Source organism: Aulonocara sp. 'chitande type north' Nkhata Bay, linkage group LG1, assembly GCF_057382095.1.
Source record: "Aulonocara sp. 'chitande type north' Nkhata Bay isolate Kocher_YH1m ecotype deep benthic linkage group LG1, A_spYH_male_GT1.1, whole genome shotgun sequence".
Taxonomy (NCBI): Eukaryota; Metazoa; Chordata; class Actinopteri; order Cichliformes; family Cichlidae; genus Aulonocara; species Aulonocara sp. 'chitande type north' Nkhata Bay.
The window spans coordinates 40259114-40281820 of NC_141344.1; the positions used below are offsets into that span (position 1 = coordinate 40259114).

Below are 22707 nucleotides of genomic sequence, written 5' to 3' on the forward strand. Positions count from 1 at the left end.
TGTTGGCCATGCTTGTTGTTGTGGTCATCTGTTGTCTTCTGGTATTTTCTCCGCAAGCGACCTTTCCTCGACCAATGAGATGAGCGGTAATCTGAATTGTCATACTCGAATTGTCATAAGTGTGCTGTCAGCTCATTGGTCACAAAGCAGGAGAGGGGCTGGGAATTATGCTTTCAAACAAAGCGTTAATTCCATAAACATTTATAGACTACTTTTGATTCTCACTGTATTACGGGACAAAGCGCGTCCCTTATTAGCTCAATACGGGACAATTCCGTTTTTTAAGGGACGGTTGGCAACCCTAGCCGCACACCACTCACACAGTATTAGCATTCTGCTTTAGCATTCTGCTTTAGCATACAGTTTTACACAATTTTAAACAAATGAAAAGTGAGCTGTTTCCCCATTACACTGACATTTGTGGCAAGTGGAATAATACCACAGAAACACTGTTACATATGTGCTATGGCTGGAATTGCAATGTGTTTGAGGAGCGGACCCAAGAGCAGATGAACAAGAGACAAAACTGAGGAGTAACAAAAAGCGTTTATTTAGGCTGATGGGAAACACAAAAGGCAAAGGTGAACAGAGGCGAAACTAAACTATAACTGATGCTGAACAAAGGGAAATAGGGTAATGAGGAAAGTGCAGACGTTTGGGGAAACACAGCTGACACAAATGAACATGAATCCACAGGGCAAGCAAAACTAAACACACTGAACATGGAAACACAAGACTTTAAAAATAAAACAGGAAACATGGAGAGACGTAAAGAAGAGACAGAAAGAGGGAGGGAGCGACTTAAACACACGGGAGATGGAAAAAGGGAACGAGACATAACGGCTGCAGAAACATACACGGATACACATGACAGACAGTGGAGACATGGAACAGAGCCCGGAGACGAGACAAGTAAACAGGAAAGGGAGACGAGAGACCTAACCGAGACAATGTGGAGACAAATAAAACTAAACATACAGCCAAAGAAACAAATAACTAATAGTAACTAACAGAAAATTAAAACATTCCAAATGAATAATTCACAAAAAGACAACGACCTCAAAAATGCTGGATCACAGACCCCTCACAATATGTTTAGCCTAACACGTATTTTGCAAATTTCTGTTTATCCCCTTGTTTATTTTTATCCATGTTTTTGTGCACCGTTTTGGCCAATGTGTGATTTTTTAAAATGTGCTTTATAACTGACTCTCCTCAGCTGAACCAGCTGACTGACAATGTCTGGTTCTGCCGGAGGTTTCTTCCTGTTCAAAGGGAGTTTTTCCTTCCCACTGTTGCCAAAGTGCTGCTCATAGGGGGTCATATGATTGTTGGGTTTTTTTCTCTGTATCTATGAAGCGCCTTGAGGCGACTTATGTTGTGATTTGGTGCTATATAAATAAAATTGAATTGAATTGAATTGAATTAATTTTCTTATTCATAAAGTCACTTTCAAAGTGCATAGTGGAGAAAATTAATTTGTAGAAGATTTATTTTTACAAACACTGAAATAAGGATGGTGACAGCTATTATATCATCGATTTATTATTTATGTGTTAAACAGTCACACTGATGTAACAGATCTTGAAAATTATTTATTTAAATGTATTTAAAACGATGTTTTAAAAGCAGCTGCCGACAATCGTTGGTAATCTGATTACATTTCATGCTGAAATGTAATTGATGTCAAACAACATTGTGAAGGTTCAAATTCTGAGAGGATTCAGCTCGGATCATTTCCCAGCTCATCCTGTCTGGATCCATTTTGGATCCATTCATAGTGGCTTTATTTTTTTAAACTGAGCTGAGGGTGGATCCGCCCACAGTCTGATGTTATCTGGGTAACTTCTCTCCCAGGACCATTAGTTTCTCCACATTCTGTCATATCAGGTTACACCTGAGTGATTAGATTTAAAATCAAATGTAAAATTAGCCTTTTGATCTGATCAAAGATCAAGCTAGCTAAATGATACATGAACATTAAACTAAATTGATATATTACAGATAGGGGTGCAACGATACACAAAATTCACGGTTCGGTTCGATACTTTGGTGTCACGGTTCGATATTTTTTCGATACAAAATAATGTTCATGCCTTTTTAATTTGTCATTTATTAAAATTCTAAATATATATTTTAACTCAAAAGTAGTTTTTAAATTTAATGTTGCTGAAACAACAAAGTAATAAAAAAATCTATCTGATCAAGAAATCACTCATCTTTGGAAAAGAGAGTTTATTACAGAGAAATGTCTCTTTCCAAAATAAAAGCTATACTATACGCTTCTTCTGGGCTATATTCTCAGCAGCATATTAAACATATCAGGTCCCCATAAGGAGAATCCTGTGCTAACGGCTGTCTAAATGACTCGGCTAAAGTTTGTAGCATGCGTGCTTGTTGTTTTTGTCTGCTTCCACTTGTCTTTGCACTAGGATGCTGTCGGAGTAAATGTGCAGTCATATTCGTTGTGTTCCCACTAGTGCTGTCAGCGTTAATCTGAAATGACGTTAACGCCACAACACAGCAAATCTCCATTAAAGAGCTACCCTTGATCGCCCCGTGCGTGGGGCTGGACGGCGTCAACACGTTAACGAGCTAACTGCGCTAACACACTAGCTCCCACCAATGTAATTGAGCATTGCGTGGCACATCCAACATACTGTTTTACTTTAGTCCATGACTCGCTTACCTTCAGGGTCATACGTCACATGAAGACCAAAATAGTTCCAAACGCCAGATCTGAATGAGGGTGGGGGAGGTTCAGTTTGCCATGTTGCAACGAGCTTAGCTCCTGTCTCGCTAGCTTGCCCTGCGCTCAGTGAATCTGCGTTCGACTACTCCGCCTAGGCTGCACTGTGAGCGCAGATCCACTGAGCACTCAACACAAGCACTGTATCGAACGGTTCAATATCGATACGAGTATCGTTGCACCCCTAATTACAGATTCAACTTTAATTCATCTATGATGATGGCAAAGTGGCACAAACTGATTAAAATTCTTCTTCGTTCCTCCTGTCATTATATTATGGTCAGCACTTAACTCAGGGTGAACATACTCAGAGCTGATTGAACTTACTCTGATTAGCTGTTTTTTACATTTAACCTTTTGCATTGTCTATATCAGCGGTCCCCAACCGCGCCACGGACCGGATTATGTCCGACAATATTTGCAACGACTGGCCTTTAGGTTGTCGCAGATAAATACAACAAAATAAAACAAGTACCGGTACCAAAAAAAGAAAGAAGATTTATTCATAACACACAGGAAAAGACCCAGGGAAACCGAGTTAACTATGTAAAAAAATAATGATAAAAAATAATAAAAACCCTGAAAACCATACATTTCACACCCGAGCCTCAACTCGTGGCCTGGTACCGGTGCGTGGCCCGGGGGTTGGGGACAGCTGGTCTATATTGTCTGTTTTGGTACCTAATGTTTTGTTTATTTTAACCTGAATGTTCCGCCCTTTGTGACTACCTGTCTATGAAAAGTGCTTGATAAATTAGCTTTACTTACTACTGTTCTGGAACAGGAAACGCAGAGTTTCCAAATCAAAGTTAATCAGCTCAGAGTTTATTTTTAATTCTGAGTTGGTTGAACATGCTTCCTTTAACAGGGCCCAGGTCATGTGTGTTCGTGTAATTTTGTTAATTTGATCGTTAAAAATAGGTGTTTTAAGTAAGAAGTTTGTCCTATTTCTTTTTGCTAGAGACAGAATTCTTACTGTAGCCCCATCAAGGCAGTCGAATGCTCTTTTCCAACAGTATCAGAGTAGCTGAAAATAATCCAAAAGCCTAGTTTTTGTGCTTTATTGTATATGAGATTGCAGATTTTAAAGTTCTATATGAATAAAGCTGATTTGGCTTGGCTGCAGCGAGGTTTTTCTTTCGGGATGCGGAGCTCAAACACCAGCTGGGTTGGTAAACAGCAATTTGATGTATTGAATTTACTGGTGTCAGTAAACTCCATACAGCAAGGTTAGCTACAGATTTCAGTTATTCACCCCACCTCCTTCAGAGCCAATAGTATGCAGACTCAACATATCTACTTCTCTCAGGGTTCTCAGGTGCTCAGCTGCTCAAACTGCTCTCTGCCAGTGAGGATTGACAACTTTGTTTTGGAATCCATCATGAGGGCTGGTGAGACACACCCACTTATACAGTGGTGCAGACCAACAACAGCAGTGTCGCAGTCCAGTTCCAGAAAGATTCTAGTTTGTGTTTTAATGCAAAGGAACCAAACACTGAATGTTTTATTCTTGTATTGCTATATACATTTGCTGTCAATGAGCTGCTTTTGAAGCCATTTTATCGTTGACATGTGAGCAATCAATGAAAATCATTTGGTAACCATGGTAACGGAACTGTGGAGCAGGTGTAATGGGTTGTTCATGATAACGAGCATTGACCTCCTTTCTCTGACTGACTCAAATAGAGAGTAGAGTAGAGTAGAATAGAATAGAATAGAATAATCCTTTGGTTGTCCCACAACACACAGAACAGAAACATACACAATTTTTACATATTTACATCAAGGACAATGCCTCCTCAAATGTCTCAAACATATGGGATTAGGATGTGAGCATAACCTCTTCAGTCATTTACAGTCATTCAACCTACAATTTGTTTGTTAATCTGCTTCTGTCTATTTATACCATGCAGTGGATTTGATTCTTACAGTAACACCTATACATACATATATTTACCAATCTACAGTGAAGAAAATCATTATTTGACCCCCGCCGAATTTGTACATTTGCCCATGCTCATGAGGTCTGCATACATCTCAAGAGGGGTTTTTGCCTCCACACTCTCACAGTCCTGGCATGCTGCCTAAACAGATGAGACATGATTAGATAATGATTATCGGCTATTGACCATCCACCCGTGGTATCTCCCCCTGAACCCACTGCCACGTCCCTCCTCTGCAGCTGAGCTGCAAACTACACCCTGCGACCCATCGTCTGACATAAACGTTATTTATAGTGTGTCTGTCTGAGTACAGTTTTTGGTTGGACAGAGGGGGAAGAGGGGTCCTCTACCTAGGGCTGTGCGATATGACCAAAACCTCATATCCCGATATAAGACATCTATCGTCCGATAACGATATAAATCACAAAAATGTAACATTTTCTGTCAATTCTGTGAAACTCGGGCAGCTCGACTTGCGTGAAGTGTTTCCAGCTGTGCGTCATGTAGCTGGAGTCCAGTGTTTTAACCGATGCATGAAACGATACATTTTTAGACATAAGTTGTAACGGCCGCCGTTTTCTTTGTGAGTATTTATTACACGGCGTGCTGCGGGGAGAAGCCTGTTCTAACGTTTGAGTCCAAGGTTTTTTTTGTAGCACCTGGCGGCTCTTTTTTACTTCTCATCCGTAAATAATCTACTCTTTCACGTGATTCAGTTTATTTTGAAAAGTCTCAACAGGATCTTGAGCTTTATTGTGAAAGGTTTATGTGGAACATAAACAAGCGGACAGGCGATGGTGTTACCGTCATTGTTGCTAACGAAAACGCATAAAAACAGGCGCTTGTCCGTCTGTAGTGTGGTTATATTAAATATAAGAGAAAGAGAGAACTTTAAGAAATTAATATAGCCACTACAGTGTCCATCAACTCTATGAAAAAATATAACCATAAACAGTTTATTTTGCGACACCACGAAACAAACGATAGCGTAAAATGAAACGATAGACGTTTTTATATCGTCATCCATATATACAGTGGGGCAAAAAAGTATTTAGTCAGCCACCGATTGTGCAAGTTCCCCCACTTAAAATGATGACAGAGGTCAGTAATTTGCACCAGAGGTACACTTCAACTGTGAGAGACAGAATGTGAAAAAAAAATCCATGAATTCACATGGTAGGATTTGTAAAGAATTTATTCGTAAATCAGGGTGGAAAATAAGTATTTGGTCACCTCAAACAAGGAAAATCTCTGGCTCTCACAGACCTGTAACGTCTTCTGTAAGAAGCTTTTCTGTCCCCCACTCGTTACCTGTATGAATGGCACCTGTTTGAACTCATCATCTGTATAAAAGACACCTGTCCACAGCCTCAAACAGTCAGACTCCAAACTCCGCCATGGCCAAGACCAAAGAGCTTTGGAAGGACACCAGGAAAAGTATTGTAGACCTGCACCAGACTGGGAAGAGTGAATCTACAATAGGCAAGCAGCTTGGTGTGAAAAAATCAACTGTGGGAGCAATTATCAGAAAATGGAAGACATACAAGACCACTGATAATCTCCCTCGATCTGGGGCTCCACGCAAGATCTCATCCCGTGGGGTCAAAATGATCATGAGAACGGTGAGCAAAGATCCCAGAACCACACGGGGGGACCTGGTGAATGACCTGCAGAGAGCTGGGACCAAAGTAACAAAGGTCACCATCAGTAACACACTACAACGGCAGGGAATCAAATCCCGCAGTGCCAGACGTGTTCCGCTGCTGAAGCCAGTGCATGTCCAGGCCCGTCTGAAGTTTGCCAGAGAGCACATGGATGATACAGCAGAGGATTGGGAGAATGTCATGTGGTCAGATGAAACCAAAGTAGAACTTTTTGGTATAAACTCAACTCGTCGTGTTTGGAGGACGAAGAATACTGAGTTGCATCCCAAGAACACCATACCTACTGTGAAGCATGGGGGTGGAAACATCATGCTATGGGGCTGTTTTTCTGCCAAGGGGACAGGACGACTGATCCGTGTTAAGGACAGAATGAATGGGGCCATGTATCGTGAGATTTTGAGCCAAAACCTCCTTCCATCAGTGAGAACTTTGAAGATGAAACGAGGCTGGGTCTTCCAACATGACAATGATCCAAAACACACCGCCCGGGCAACAAAGGAGTGGCTCCGTAAGAAGCATTTGAAAGTCCTGGAGTGGCCTGGCCAGTCTCCAGACCTCAACCCCATAGAAAATCTGTGGCGGGAGTTGAAAGTCCGTGTTGCTCGGCGACAGCCCCAAAACATCACTGCTCTCGAGAAGATCTGCATGGAGGAATGGGCCAAAATACCAGCTACTGTGTGTGCAAACCTGGTAAAGACCTATAGTAAACGTTTGACCTCTGTTATTGCCAACAAAGGTTATGTTACAAAGTATTGAGTTGTATTTTTGTTATTGACCAAATACTTATTTTCCACCCTGATTTACCAATAAATTCTTTACAAATCCTACCATGTGGATTCATGGATTTTTTTTTCACATTCTGTCTCTCACAGTTGAAGTGTACCTCTGGTGCAAATTACTGACCTCTGTCATCATTTTAAGTGGGGGAACTTGCACAATCGGTGGCTGACTAAATACTTTTTTGCCCCACAGTATCGTTATATCGAACAGCCCTACCTCTACCCTTTGTAAAAAAATAGCCACAAAGCATAATGTTTCTACCTCCATGCTTGACTGCGAGGATGTTCTTTGGGTCATACATTTTGTTTCCTTCAAACATAGCAGGTCAAGCTAATGTCAAAGAGCTCGATTTTGCTTATAGCCCTTTCTCCCAAGGCTTTTCTGCATCATTTGGATGTTCACTGGAAAACCCAAGCGTCAAGATTTTATTTCTTTATTATCAGTTCACAGTACTGGACATACAAGGGAATCCCTGGACTCTTTTTGTCTCAACATAGTATTAAAAGACACTAAAAGGAATATCTTTAAAAAAAAATCAAGCATATGTACAATAGTGCAAATATAGTAACATGACACAGTAACATATGTACATGGACATATAATATATGTCCATACATCAAGTCATTCTCTTACGCTTATCCATTTCAAGATCAGGGGGGAGCTGGAGGCTTTTCCAGCTGAGGCAGGGTACTGTACACCTTGTACAGTCAGACAGCTATTCATACCCCTTCACACCAATGGGCAATCTAGACTCACCAATTAACCTAATCACACTATTTGCATGTTTTGGAGTACACAGAGAGAGCCCATATAAACATGGGGAGAATATGCAAACCCAAGGTCCTAGCCAGATGTTGGAATATAATCCAAGACCATCTTGTTGTGATCCAGCAGTGCTAGCCACACCACTGTGCTGCCCTGTACTATACATATAAATAATATACATAATATAAATAAATGATGCTGCTTGTGAGCACAGCTTCTCCTGATCACTTGGTGAATAAAGCTGTTCAACAGTCTAGTGGAACGAGCCTAGAGGCTGTGGTACTTGCTCCCCGAAGGCAGGAGACTGAGGAAGGACTGCGAGGGATGAGCTGCTGATGGCTCTATGGGTGAGGCAGACGGTAAAAATGTCCATATCAAAAGGAAAAGGGTCACCGATGATGTCTTCTGGCAGGAGGTTGTGCAGGCTCCGTACCACACAGTGATAAGCCAGTAAGAACCCTCTCAGTGGTTCCCCAGTAGAATAGTGGGAGGTGGGACTCGTGCGCTTCTCAATTCACATAGGAAGCAGAGGTGAGTTTTTTTAATTTTTTTTTTTATTTATTCAAATCAGGCAACAAAGTATATATCTCATTTACATTGACATAGTTTTTTTTAGCAGAGGTGAGTTTAAGCGTTTTTGGTCAGTGGTGTCATCGAACTAGGAGAGGTCCTCAGGATATGCAATCCCAGGAATTTGGTGCTTGAATTAACTGCCTTGATTTAAAGTGATTATTGTTTCTATAACGGTTGACCAGATGGCTCCCCTCATTCCTGTTGTTGGCTTCATCATTGTTTATGGTAAAAACATCCCAGTCCCACTGTCTGCAAAGCTGACAGTGGGACTGGTGCTGTAGGTTGATACACAGTCATGAGCCAGTAGCGTGAAGAACAGTGAGCACACACCCTTGTTGAGACCAGTGCTCAGTGTGATGGTCTTGAAGGTGTTATTGTCTTGGTTTTGAGTCACAATCCAAATGATTGTGTTGAATGCTGAACTGAAACTGAAACACCATCTGCACATGAGAGTTCTTTGTATTCAGGTGGGTGAGGGCAGAATGGAGAGCAGCGGAGATGGTGTTTGATATGTTGTCTGTTCCACCTGTCTTACGTGGTTAATCCTGCAGAGGGTCCTTTTCACAGTATCTGGGGTCAGACACATTACCTATTTACCTGTTAGGGAGTGGTCTTCTGTGCCAGTTTGTTGTATGGTGTTCCAAAGTGCCCAAAGAAGTCAATTAGGGACTCTTCATTTCTTAGTAAGTGAGCAAATTTTAAATTCAGCAGGGGACCAAATCATTATCTGTTGGTACGCTTACTCATGTGTTAATCAGAGATGGGCTGTAATCTGATTACTTTCTTCAAGTAACGAGTAAAGTAAGGGATTACTATTGTAAAAACGGTAATTAGATTACCGTTACTTTCCCGTAGGAACGCTGCGTTACTGCGTTACTAAAACCGTGATTTTTTGCGAGAATGTCTCATGACAGTGACGTAAGCGAGTGCGCCGTTAGTGACAACAGCTGTGTGCAGATCAACAGTGCATCACATATCGAGTGCAGAGAGAGTATGAGCGTGCAGCGTTTAAAGCGTGGAAGTACTGACCTTACTTTGAGTTTGATTCCATAAAAAGTGACAAAAACATTAGTGTCCGCTGTGCGTGGGAAGAAAACTTCTTTTTACAGCGAAAAAACCCCTAAACTTCCAACAAGCACCGAGTAGCTACGACGTAATGGGAAACTCACAGAGAAACTCGCGGATTCTTCCACTGACCGCGGCACACCTGCACCAGGGTAAACCTCCGCCTGCCCCACTCCTGCTTTACAGGTGAAAATAGAGCAACAGGACCGCTGAGTCTTTGACTTTATTTATTTTCTGCTGTGTTTTACTTGCATCTATTTGAAAGACTGAGTGTAAACACAAAAAATATTTTATTTTATGTGCTGGAATGTGCAGAAAATAGGTTTAAATGTTAAACTAATTTATTCAACTCAGAGAATGTTGCATATAATTACATTTTTGCTTGATGCATGAAGTTAAAAGATTAAAACTAATAAAACAAGTTTAAAAAAGAGACTTTTCCATTTGATTACATTTTGTATGATGGATTATGTAGAAAAAGTAGAATTGGGCTGAAAGATCTATCACTTTATCACCTACTCAGGTTGTAAATCGTGTTTTTAAAAAGTAACTAAGTAATTAACTCCAAGGAACTTGAAGCTGCTGACCCTTTCGACCTTGACACCGTTGATGTGGATGGGCTGGTGTTCTCTGACTGGTCGTTTCCGGTAGTCCACTATCATTTCTCTAGTTTTGCTGATGTTGAGAGTCAGGTTATTTTCCAGGCACCACTCGTACAGCCCCATCACCTCCTCTCTATAGGCCATCTCATCGTTGCCTGTGATGAGGCCCATGATGGTTGTGTCATCCGCAAACTTGATGATGATGTTGGACTCTTGTTTAGCAACACAGTCGTGTGTGAACAGGGAATATAGGAGGGGGCTAAGCACACAACCCTGTGGCGTTCCTGTGTTTAGGACGAGTGGTGAGGAGGTGTGCTTACCAACTCTCACCACCTGGGGCCTGTTTGTGAGGAAGTTTAGAATCCATCTGCAGATCGGTGTTCCCAGCCCAAGGTCGACGAGCTTCGTGGCAAGTTTTGAGGGGATGATGGTGTTAAATGCCGAGCTGTAGTCGATGAAGAGCATCCTTGCATATGTATTCCCTTTCTCCAGGTGAGTGAGGGTGGTGTGCGTTGCCAGGGCGATGGCATCCTCCGTGGCTCTGTTTGTCCGATAGGCAAACTGAAGAGGGTCCAGTGTGTCAGGGAGGGAGGAGCAGATATGACCTTTGACCAGCCGCTTCAGGCACTTCATGATGACGGATGTCAGTGCAACAGGACGGTAGTCATTCAGACAGGAGACCACTGATTTTTTGGGAACATGAATGATGGTGGATGCTTTGAGGGACGTGGGGACCACTGACTGCCTCAGGGAGAGGTTGAAGATGTTGGTGAACACCTCTGCCAGCTGGTTGGCGCATGCTCTGAGAAGCCGGCCTGGGATGCCGTCCGGTCCTGGAGCTTTGTGAGGATTGACCTTTTTAAAGGTCCATCTCACAGCTTCTGTTTTCAGAGTTAAAGTTGCAGCCTCACTGTCCTCCTGAGGGTAGAGGATCTGCTCTCTGTTGTCTGCGTCAAAACGGGCATAGAAGTTGTTGAGCTCGTCTGCGAGAGATGCAGCGGGCTGAACACTGACTGTGTTGACCTTCTTGTAGTCAGTGATGCAGCGCAGTCCATCCCACAGTCGCCTGGTGTCAAAGCTGTGGTAGCTGGACTCCATTTTGTCCCTGTAGTCCTTTCTGGCCTTTTTTATGGACTTTCGGAGGTCGTACCTGGCTGCTTTATATGCATCAGCATCCCCGGAGTTAAAGGCAGAGGTCCGCACTTTTAGCTTGGCACAAACAGCTTTATTTACCCAGGGCTTCTGATTGGATATATGCGGACTGTGGTTTTTGTGATCATCCATGCACTTTCCAATATTATATATCCAAGATTAGTGTTTCGAGTGAATGCTACATAATTATCTCAGGTGAAGTGAGAGTGAAATTTCTATTGTAGTTTCTCCAGCATTTTTTTTAAATTGAAAATAGAATAGAATAGAATTCAACTTTATTGTCATTGCACATGTCACAGGTACAGGGCAACGAAATGCAGTTTGCATCCATCCAGAAGTGCTTTAGCCATGATATAGATATATTACAATATATATTATAATATAGATATGTGAGTATATTACAGAAATGGGTCTATTATGGTATGTTATAATGTACACGGTATGAAGTATGTTGTGAATATTCTATAACTATAAGTATGTACAGGCTGTAGTGAGTACAAGCTATGTACAGGATATAAATATGAAATAAAAAAAACTATACAGAAGATGAGATATACAGTTATACAGAGATGTGAACTATGCAGGTTATAAACAGTTGTAGGGTTAAAAATTATCGTATGTACAGAATGATTATTTACACAGAGCTATACAGTAGTGCAGTTAAGATAAGTGAGATATGTGGATAATTTCTACAGAGGCTGTATAAAGTGCTGGTGGTTGTGAGTGGTGGTTCAGTCCATGTTATCATTGCTACCACACTGTGACTAAGAATAGAACACAGTCCTGGTAGTTTCCTGCAAAAGTACACAACATGTTTATCTGTTCAAGACTTTTCTGTTGCTATAGCACACTAAGTGGCTGTTTCAGGCCAGTTTCCACCTTTACAGTGGCAAAAAACGTTTTTATTATTTACTATTTTAGGCCTATTCTGTACTACTGAGTTGGTCTGTTTTGTGTTTTTTTGTTTTTGTTTTTGTTTTGTTTTTTAATTTTGCTCAGTTTATAATAAAGCTCAGTTGCTCAGGTTGTGTTTCATGTAAGACTGACAAAGCTGTGACACCATGAGTGCAGTAGGTTCCTTGCTTCACGGCTGACCCCTCACTGCAATTGTGAATTTGCTGTTGGAAATTAAAACCACAAGTAAATAATCCGTTGTGTGGCTTCACACTTTATAGCTTTAAATAATGTTTAATGATTCATCCAGTCCCTTTTCTTTACAGGCTGCGAGAGTGACTTTTGGGGTCCACACTGCAGTAACCGCTGTCAGTGCCGCAACGGTGCCAAATGTAACCCAATCACAGGAGCGTGTGTCTGCACTGATGGCTACCAGGGCTGGCGCTGTGAGGAGCCCTGTGACCCCAAATTCTATGGCAAAGACTGCCTGCTGGAGTGCCAGTGCCTTAATGGCGCTACCTGCCATCACCAGACTGGCGAGTGCCTCTGTGCACCTGGATACACTGGGGCCTTGTGAGTTGAGTAACATTAAATAGGGCTGCATGTCTTTCAATATGACAAACAGCATTTGGCTGTTTTAAATGCGTATGATTTTTTTAAACAGTTACAAATCTAAATATTAGCATACAAAGCAGTATAACATATCCACATTTTCTACACATTTCTATTTCAGTCTAGTCTAAACGTAAAAACAATGCTTTGGTGTCCATACTTTCAAATTTGGGCAGAAAATTATGTAGCAGCATTACAATCTACACTACCAATCAAAAGTGTGGGCACACCTTCCCATTTAATATATTTTCATGACTATTTACATTGTCGATTCTCATTGAAGGCATCAAGACTATGGATGAACACATATGGAATTATGTGGTAAACAAGAAAGTGTGAAATAACTCAAAACATAACTCTTCAAAAAAGCTACCCTTTGCTTTGATTACTGCTTTGCACACTCTTGGCATTCTCTCAATGGATTCTCTCCAGCTGCACCATTGCACACAAAAAGGCACTTCATGGGGTCATTAATATGGTCCAAAAAAATCACTGGACATCCTCTTCCCTCCCTGAAGGACCTGTACAGCACTCACTGTCTCAAAAGGGCATGCAGCATCCTACTGGACTGTACACAGCCAGGACACCGGGTGTTGAAGCTGCTGCCATCTGGCAGGAGATTCATGCTGCTGAGGTCGCAGACAAACAGACTCGAGGACAGATTTTACAACAGGGCAATGCTACGAGCTGACCTGATTGGCTACTTCGTTGGACTTTTTGGGGGAAAAATAATAATGTGCAATAAACATTCACTTACTGTTTTTGCCCGTACCTTTCTTGCACTTTTTTTAAAGCCACTTTAAAGTCCACTGTGTTGTGTTTTGTTGTGTTGACTTGTGCTGATATGGGACAGTTTCCAATTTCACTGAACTATTGTAGTAAGTAAGACTGTGCAATGACAAAAAAAAGAGTCATCTTATCTTATGAGGTCGTCACCTGAAATGGTTTTCCAACAGTCTTGAAGGAGTTCCCAGAAATGCTGAGCTCTTGTTGGCACTTTTGCCTTCACTCTGCGGTCCCTCTCATCCCAAACCATCTCCATTGGGTTTAGGTCAGGTGACTGTGGAGGCCGGGCAGCACTCCATCACTCTCCTTCTTGGTCAAATAGCCCTCACACAGCCCGGAGGTGAAGAATAAATGATGGTCCAACTAAACGCAAACTGGATGCGATGGCATGTTGCTGCAGGATGCTGTGGTACCCATGCTGGTTCAGTTTGCCTCCAGTTTTGAATAAATCCTCAACAGTGTCAGCAGCAAAGCACCCCCACACCATCACACCTCCTCGGTGCTTCATGTTGGGAACCATGGGTGTAGAGATCATCTGGTCACTTTTTTGGCGTCGCACAAAGACACGATCGGTGGAATCAAAGATCTCAAATTTGGACCAGACCAAAGCACAGATTTCCACTGGTCTAAAGTCCATTCCTTGTGTTTCTTGGCCCAAACAAATCTCTTCTGCTTGTTGCTTTTCCTTAGGTCATTGAATAGAAAGTGATATTTTTCAGTGTTTCAATTTCACGCGGTCTCCTCTGAACAGTTGATGTAAAGATGTGTCTGCTAGTGGAACTCTGTGTGCCATTGATCTGTGCTCTAGTCTGAGGTGCTGTTACCTCAGCACCAGAAGTGACTCTTGGTCTTCCTTTCCTGGGGCGGTCCTCATGTGAGCCACTTTTATTGTAGCTCTTGATGGTTTTTGTGACTGTACTTGGAGACACATTCAAAGTTTTTGCAATTTTTCAGACTGACTGTCATTTCGTAATATGAATTCTAGCATTTGTCAAATAGAGCTGTCAGCTGTGTACCAACCTGACTTCTGCACAACACAACTGATGGTCCCAACCCCATTAGGAAGGCAAGAAACTCCACAAATGAACCCTGACAAGCCACAGCTGTGAAGTGAAAACCATTTCAGGGGACTGCATCATGAAGCTCATTGAGAGAAGACCAAGGGTTTGCAGCCATAGACCCGATATGTGTCATCCTTACATTAAGACCAGATGAGGCTTCGGCAAACAGTATCTGGTTCATCCAGGTCAGCTGCATCTCAGGTCCTGTGTTATTGGATTGTTTCCTATTTCTGGAGGACATGACTTTCAGTTATTGTTCATCTTTAGGCCTGCCATTTCTTCTTTTATCATTGACTTGTTCAGATTCCTCAGTCTCTTAAGGACACATTGCACACAATGCTGAGATAATTTTTGGCCAGCAGCCCTTTGAGAATCACCTTGTTGGTGATTGTTTGCCTTCTCTCTTTTCTCTGTGTCATTGTAGGGTCTTTACCTTACAGTTTAAAGCACTTTGAGGCAACTGTTCACAATTGAATTGAATTGTCAGATTGTGTTATCTTTGTTATAGACCACTTTAAAATAAAAAAGAAAAGAAAATGAGAGCTTCCTCAAGCCTCGCATCGTACTGTAAATAAATTGTCATGTTCCATGTCATTAAATCGATCTGTATCATATGCTCTCATTTCCCCTTTCCAGCTTTTTTAGGATTTGCCATTAAGCTGTCAGGTATAATGATGATTTGGGAAGTCTATAAACATATCACAGCTTATTCCTGCCACTGAAAAGAAAGAATTAAGCAGACATTATTTTCTCAGATGTTTGTTAGTAAGTTTTGATATAAATATTTTCTTCAGAGTGACAACAGTTGAAATTACTTCTAGTGCTCTTCTATATTCTCTTCTGATAAACTCTTTCATAAGTTACTGAAGTAACCTAAAGTGTAGCTGTATTAACCTTCCACTTGTCTGTGTCGAACCTTTGAGCTTTGTCAGTGATTAAAAGCTTCACCGCTTGACGCGAACACCTCTTCCTGCTTTCTGTCCCTCCAGCTGTGAGGAACCTTGTCCTCCAGGTAAACATGGCCCCCTGTGTGAGCATCACTGTCCCTGTCAGAACGGTGGAACATGTCACCATGTCACTGGGGAGTGTTCCTGTCCTGCTGGCTGGATGGTGAGGACTTCATGACACATGCAAAAGCAGATAAGCATCATACAACTAATCTGCCGAAAAGAATATTTAAGGATTAGCAACAGTTAAGTGCCATGATACTGTATTATAAAATATACCTTCTTAAAAAACTTTTTTCATGCCACATTTTAAGTGACAAAAATTTATCAGTCATCATTTTCTCAACATGTGGCACTGGCTGCTGGGTCACACTCTTCATTTTGTAATAGTTTGGTCAAATGTTTGTTTGTTTGTTTGTTTTTATCTGAATTAACTGCCAGGGAAATGTTACAATAGCAGAAAATTCTGGTATTTTTGTGTCCTAGGCTCTGTTTTACCATTTGGGCCTAAATTATTCTGAACATGGGACCAATGCAGTACATAAATGTTCTGCATTGGTCCTATCTTGAGCTGAAATACTGTGTCTGTGAAAGTTTTCAAGGTAAATTAGTTTCATTTATTTGCTGTATTGTAAGATTAACATTTAGCTTCACTAATTCTGCAGCAAGCCTCTCTTCTTGTAACTTGAACTTGAAAACAGGAGTGTTTCCATCTATTTGTGGTACAGTTGCCCACAGCTTTAGTCTGTTCCTGCCCCCACAGTAGTCTTTGAAAGCTTTACCAAGTGTTGCACTTTACTGTGCCACATTTTAAATTAGGAACTAGATTTTCTTATTGCAAGTTAGTTTGATTTAGTTAGTTTCAATTAACATTAAGCTATGATTTCCATGCAGCAGCCTGTTTTTATCCCGGGGTAAATATTCACATTACAAATATGTCAACCAGAGTCAGTATTTTGTCCTGCAATATGTGAAGCTCTGGGAGTGAGCGTAGGCTGTAATATATCTGTCTATTTTACACTAATGTCTTCCTGCAACAGCTCACCTCCCATGACATTTCTCTTAGTCACGTCGTCGTTTGCATCACATTGTCAGACACCAAGTACTTTTACTTTGAAGTGGGTAGTTACCACATGGGATTACATTGCAGGTATCCAGTCATAACAGTCTTGCTTACTATTTATTGGACTGATTCCAGAGATTTTTGCTCCTTGTTTTACTTTAGATGGAAAAAATGAGACATCAGAGCCTAGTTTTTCAAATAACAGAATCTACCTTTAAAGAATTGTGAAATGTAAAGTTGCATATATTAAACTATTTGTCTTAGTTTAAATTAATTTGAGGTTTTTTTTCCATAAATTCAAGTTTAAATCCAGGCCATAAACATGAACCAAGGGTTTTTCTTGGACTAGAGAAGTTTGAAACTGCTCACTGGATACTGTTGACATTACTGTCATTACCTAATTTGCTAATAATTAATATGTTTGATATGTCGCTTCCTTCCGAGACATGTTTGATGCGCATGTAAACGTGATATATTCTTCTCCATCAGGGTCCAGTGTGTGCCCAGCCATGTCCATTTGGATCTTTTGGCATTAATTGCTCCCAGGAGTGCACGTGTCGTAACGGAGGGCTATGTGACCATATCAGCGGTCAGTGCCAGTGCACAGCTGGCTACATTGGAGAAAGGTACAGCCTAAAATGATGGTTGTAAGATGAAAGTTTACTGTACTCCACGGGGAAATTGGGTGGTTGCACGTAAAAATTTTATTTGAAGACCAGCAGAGGGAGAAAAACATGAGCAACAATGATGAGCAACATGCAATAAACAGTAAATACAGTGGCCAGATACAAATACTACAGTATGGCAATACAAATTTTAACAGTTATCTTTGACTGAGTTTTTTTTAGGTTTCTTTGTGTGCGTATATTAGTCATACGCAGCATAAACCATTATAAATGAAGCATTCAGAAAGTGTTTTCATTTATTAATCTATGACCATCTTCCTGTCTTTAGTTGTTAGAAGTATTTCTAGAGAAATTGGACGAACTGATGCTAATGTTGGACTTGTTCTGTTGCTCTCTAGAGGTAAAGAGTTTGCCTAAAAAAGTTTAAGGGGGATAGTATGAAAGTATTTAATATTTTCAATAAGCAATCAAATGCTTTTCCTTTAACAAAGTGAGAGTATTCAATTCCTTTACTGTAACTATTCAAGGATTTTTATTTGGAAGATTTGACTCAGACATGCTTAACAGAATAACTTTCTGTATCAAAATAAGGGCTTTAATTCTGAAATGTTAACAAATTGTAATGGCTAATGGGCTTCCATTAAGAACTGAGGGCGTTTTTATTAACTTTAAAGCTTTCTAGCAGTAAACTAGCAGAGAAAATTCATAACTACAACGTTTTTCAAACAATGCATGCTGCCATGTTCAACATAATGTGCTCTTACTACAGCAACTTGTGGCATACAAAGCTCTCCATAGAACACACTATATATGACAAAGGATGTTCCAAATAGGCGTCATATACTCAAACATATGCACCCACTGTATAGACAGTCATTAGAAGAACTACATGCATGCTATATGGTCTTGTATGCCTGTTGACAGGCTCTGGGAAAGGATATGTGAACACCTATCGATTGTTGCTAGCTGTAGCTTGTCTTAGACTCAGAGCAGTTTGTCTTGTCCCATTTTTGTGATTGGCTTTGACGCAGCGTGCAGGTGAGCCCCAAGACTTGGGTATGGCCTGGATTTGCTGCTGGCATGGGAGGGAAGTGGGGGGTGGGGTGCACTTCAAAGGGGGTTGATATGTGTGCATGGGTGTCTTTGTGTCATTGGTGGGTGGGTATGTGTGAGTGAGTCAGTCGGTGGGTTGGGTGTGTGTGTGCGTGTCCATTTGTCCAATGTGTCCATTTCAGGCTTTGTCTCTTCAATGCCTGCAATGGACACTCATGCAGACGTTGCAGTAAGCTGCAGTACCAGGAGAGAGATTTCATTTCAAGCCAACAAAAAAGAAAATCAAAAACAAAATAAACACAGGAGTGCATTTTAAAGTGAGCCAACTTCATGGTTTGTGACGTAGAAGGACCATGGAGTGTACCTCACACCTTATTTGTTTCACCAATGTTCACATTTTGGACAGAGAGGACAGATGGTTTGAAAGAGGAGTGAAAGAAGCATCTATGTCCACTGTGAGCGACCATCTTTGAACAGAGGCGGGGTTTACGACACCAACTCTCTGCCATCTATAATCCAGTTTTGAGATCCCTCCCAGACGCCTTGATGCCCACTCACAGTGGTAGGTTTCATAGTGGGTTCTACACCCGTTTTCACACCTTGGCTCGTGTGATTAGGTAGAGCAGAGCTTCCCAATGTGTGAAGCCCGCCCCCTGGGTATCCCACATTCTTGATTTTTAGTTCACAAACACTTGTTGTAATTTCATTTCATTTATTTATTTATTTCACACTTGGTACAACAGATCAAACAAACCAACCACACTTTCTATCAATAAAGCACTACAACCATGTGTGAAAAATGACTAGTTAATGAGTAGTTAATGACTAACTACTGCTGACATTTTGGAGATGTGAGCTCTTTATAGAGTAAAGTTACAGTGGGATACAAATAACATCAGGCTGATCCTGCCACGATTTGTCTAAATCAGGGATGAACAGGATCCCACAGCTGTTTATGTTTTTGAACCCATTTTGCACAGAGAGGCATTTTTTGAAAAATGTATTGACAGCAATGTTGAACATTATTACAGAGGAAAAAAACAACTACATGTAAAATAATCACATCGTGACGCCTCTGCCTTTGTAAATGGAGGGACAGCAACTGCGTGTTTATATGTAAGCGTGTAAAACTGAAGATAGATTAACAGTATTTCGTCTCTATCTGCCATTCTGCAATTCATCTCAGGTAAACAATAACGTGGTGCACAGCGTGACGTGAAAAAGGCACATACCTTTGACGTCCACACGTGAACGCAAAAAAGGAGTTTAAAAAATCTCAGTTTTCGGTGATTCGAAACACCGTTTACGTGGACGAAACAGCTGCGTTTTCATAAATACCCGTGTAGGTGCGGACGCAGCGTAAAAGAGTTAGTAGTTTATTTTCTTGCTACCTGTAATTTATTGCAGATTACTTGTATTTGCTTAATTGTTTATTAAATGTTTGAGGTGTGAAATAAACAGCAATGGAGCTGTGGGGGGGAAATGTTTGGGAACCACTGAGGTAGAGGGTCATTAGGGGGTCCATTGTCCCTCTTGGGGGGAAACTCCCCCCCCCCCAATTTTTGCGTGTGTTTTGTGTGTTATACTTGTATAACTATGCATGTGACAAATAAAGAACCTTGAACCTTGAACCTTGAATTGAACTCCCACGGGGTTTATATCTGGGACTCTCCACCATTTGACCTTAGAACTGAAGAAGCTTCTTGGATGAGAGGTGAAACGTCTTCAAGCAACTTAAAGAAGTCCAGACGCTTTTCTTTCCAGGCTCCTTAGACTACCCTGACCTGGATGACTGAGAACCTTCACAGACAACAGCTCAGACTGTATCATTGAACCCAGCCACTAAAGAATTTACTTTTTATTCTGCACCCCACAAAATGTCTTTAAGTATAGACTATAATCTTACTTCTGCTAAACTGGTTCAGTGTGTTCAATCAGCTAATATCCTCCCAAAAAGTCCATTTGATCATAATCCAATTATTAGTCAGTTTAACTTTTCCCCCACCCAGTGTAAACCGAACATATGGAGATTTAATGTTACACTTTTAGGGAACAAAGAATTTTTGACCAGTTAAGCCATAAACTGGAGGAAGTCATCAATATTTATATTGGCAGTTTTTCTTATTCAGGTTTCTTTGTATGGGCTGTCGTTAACGGTTTCTTGAGAAGCAGCTTTGCTCTTATTGTCACAGGACTGAACGCACTCAAGTGCAGACCAAGGTTTCTTTTCAAAATGAAAGTCAACAGTTTATTTACAGAAACACCAAGTGCAATATACACAACATGCAGCGGGCCGGGGTTCCAGGGATCTGTGGGAAGGAAGGAAAAAGGTCCACACACACACCTCGCCACTAATCCACTCTCAGATAATCAGGAAATGGGAACAGGTCCAGAGTGACAAGAAGCACTGAACCGCCATCTTAAATAGTGGCCAGCTAATCAGGCAGATCAGCGGCAGGTGAGTAATTAGGCCAGGTGCATGGGCCAAGGGCGGGAGCCCGAGATGAGCTCTGCCCAGAGCTCTGACGGAGGAGAGAGACAGAAAGAGAGGGCACAATAATAATAGAAACATCTGGCCTGGCATTGAGCCAGCCAGGGAAGCACAGAGACCATGGCACTTATTACAAAAAATGCAAAGAATGTGAGATATATATATATAAATAATAATAATAATAATAGAAATATATAAAAAAATATTTACCTCACCTTCAGAGATGATACCTGTAAAACTTTCTTTGCTCAGCTATATTTGTGAGAATACTCGCTATCTGAGGAGGAAACAGAAGCTTTCTTTAAGAATATTCACCTTCCAGTTCATTCTCCAGAACACGTAAAATCCTGAGATTCTCTGAGAACTGCATTATGCCCTCGAACTTACCAACAAAGGTCGTTTATCAGGTATTGATGGAAAACCTCCTGAGTTATATTTGACACTTTTAGAAATGCTGGAGGAGTGTGGTAATTACCGACCCATTTACTTAATAAATGCAGTTGTTAAACTATATGCCAAAATATTAGCTGCATGCCTTGAGACAGTGCTGGGCAAACTGCTTCACAGTGATCAAACAGGCTTTACAAAAGGAAGATTGTCTTCTGACAACATAATGTTATCGGTGAGTCCAGAAGGTCCCAGTCTCAGACTGGACTTTTCTTCTTTGATGCTTCTTTGTGTTTGATCGATTGGAGTGGAAATATTTATGGAAAGGTCCCAAATTTATTAAGATGATAAAAATGTATATGCTAACCCTTCAGCTAGTATCTGCATTAGAGTTTTCCTCATCTATATTTAGTATACTCTGGTGGAACAAGACGGGGATGCTCACTCTCACTACTTATTTTAATTGCTCCATACAAACCTTAGAACTCCCCCCCCCCACACACTTTGTACTGTAGGATATACACCATATTTCATTATACCCTGATGAAACCTTAGTATACATATTGGCTTTTCAGTTGTCCTTGTCCACACTGTTGAACATCATAGGTACTTTTGGCAAACTGTCAGGTTGTAAAATCAACCTCACACAATCTGCCCCTATGTTGCTTAATTCAGACTCTCAATATCCAATTAGATGTCAACATTGTGCAACTATTTATATAAATATCATATATAAATATCATATATATATATCATATATATATATATCATATATATATATATCATATATATATATATATATATATATATATATATAATATAAATTATTTAGGTATTCAAATAGTGTCCTCTGTAGCTTCTACTTTTAAGAACAATTACTCTACTATTTAAAAAAATAGAAAAGTTCAGTGCTTCCTTTACCTCCCCCAGTTGATTACTGGAAAAAACTTGACTCTTTGTTTAAGTAATTTATATGGAATAACAGCTGTTCACATATAGAGTGGACAGTGCTACAAAAAAAAAAAAAGGCCTGCATTTGTATAGCGCTTTACTAGTCCCTAAGGACCCCAAAGCGCACACTCAGTCATCCACCCATTCACGGCAAGCTACATTGTAGCCACAGCCACCCTGGGGCGCACTGACAGATGCAAGGCTACCGGACACTGGCGCCACCGGGCCCTCTGACCACCACCAGTAGGCAACGGGTGAAGTGTCTTACCCAAGGACACAACAACTGAGACTGTCGGAGCTCGAACCGGCAACCTTACGATTACAAGACGAACTGCCAACTCTTGAGCCACGATCGCCCCAAACAAAGACTAGAAGGAGGTTGGTTAGTACCAAAATCCAAACTATATCATTGGTCTTTTACCATACAGCACATTAGACATTGGTTGGATCCAGATCCCCCATGGTTGGAAACTGAAAAACATCTTATAACTCCAATGAGACCGCACGATTTTCTTTTCTCAGGGTTATCATTGGGCCCATCAT

The 22707-nt window shown here is 41.0% G+C and overlaps 1 protein-coding gene across 3 annotated transcripts in view; it reads left to right on the top strand.

Moving 5' to 3' along the window:
• LOC147339562 (multiple epidermal growth factor-like domains protein 11) overlaps positions 1–22707 on the top strand; it is a 255538-nt gene that overhangs the window by 158783 nt on the left and 74048 nt on the right. For all 3 annotated transcript variants that reach the window (XM_086296014.1, XM_086296003.1, XM_086296023.1), the window contains exons 7-9: positions 12514–12760; positions 15636–15756; positions 17146–17282. In XM_086296014.1, the coding sequence (XP_086152140.1) occupies positions 12514–12760; positions 15636–15756; positions 17146–17282 (505 nt within the window). The remainder of the gene's footprint in view (positions 1–12513; positions 12761–15635; positions 15757–17145; positions 17283–22707) is intronic.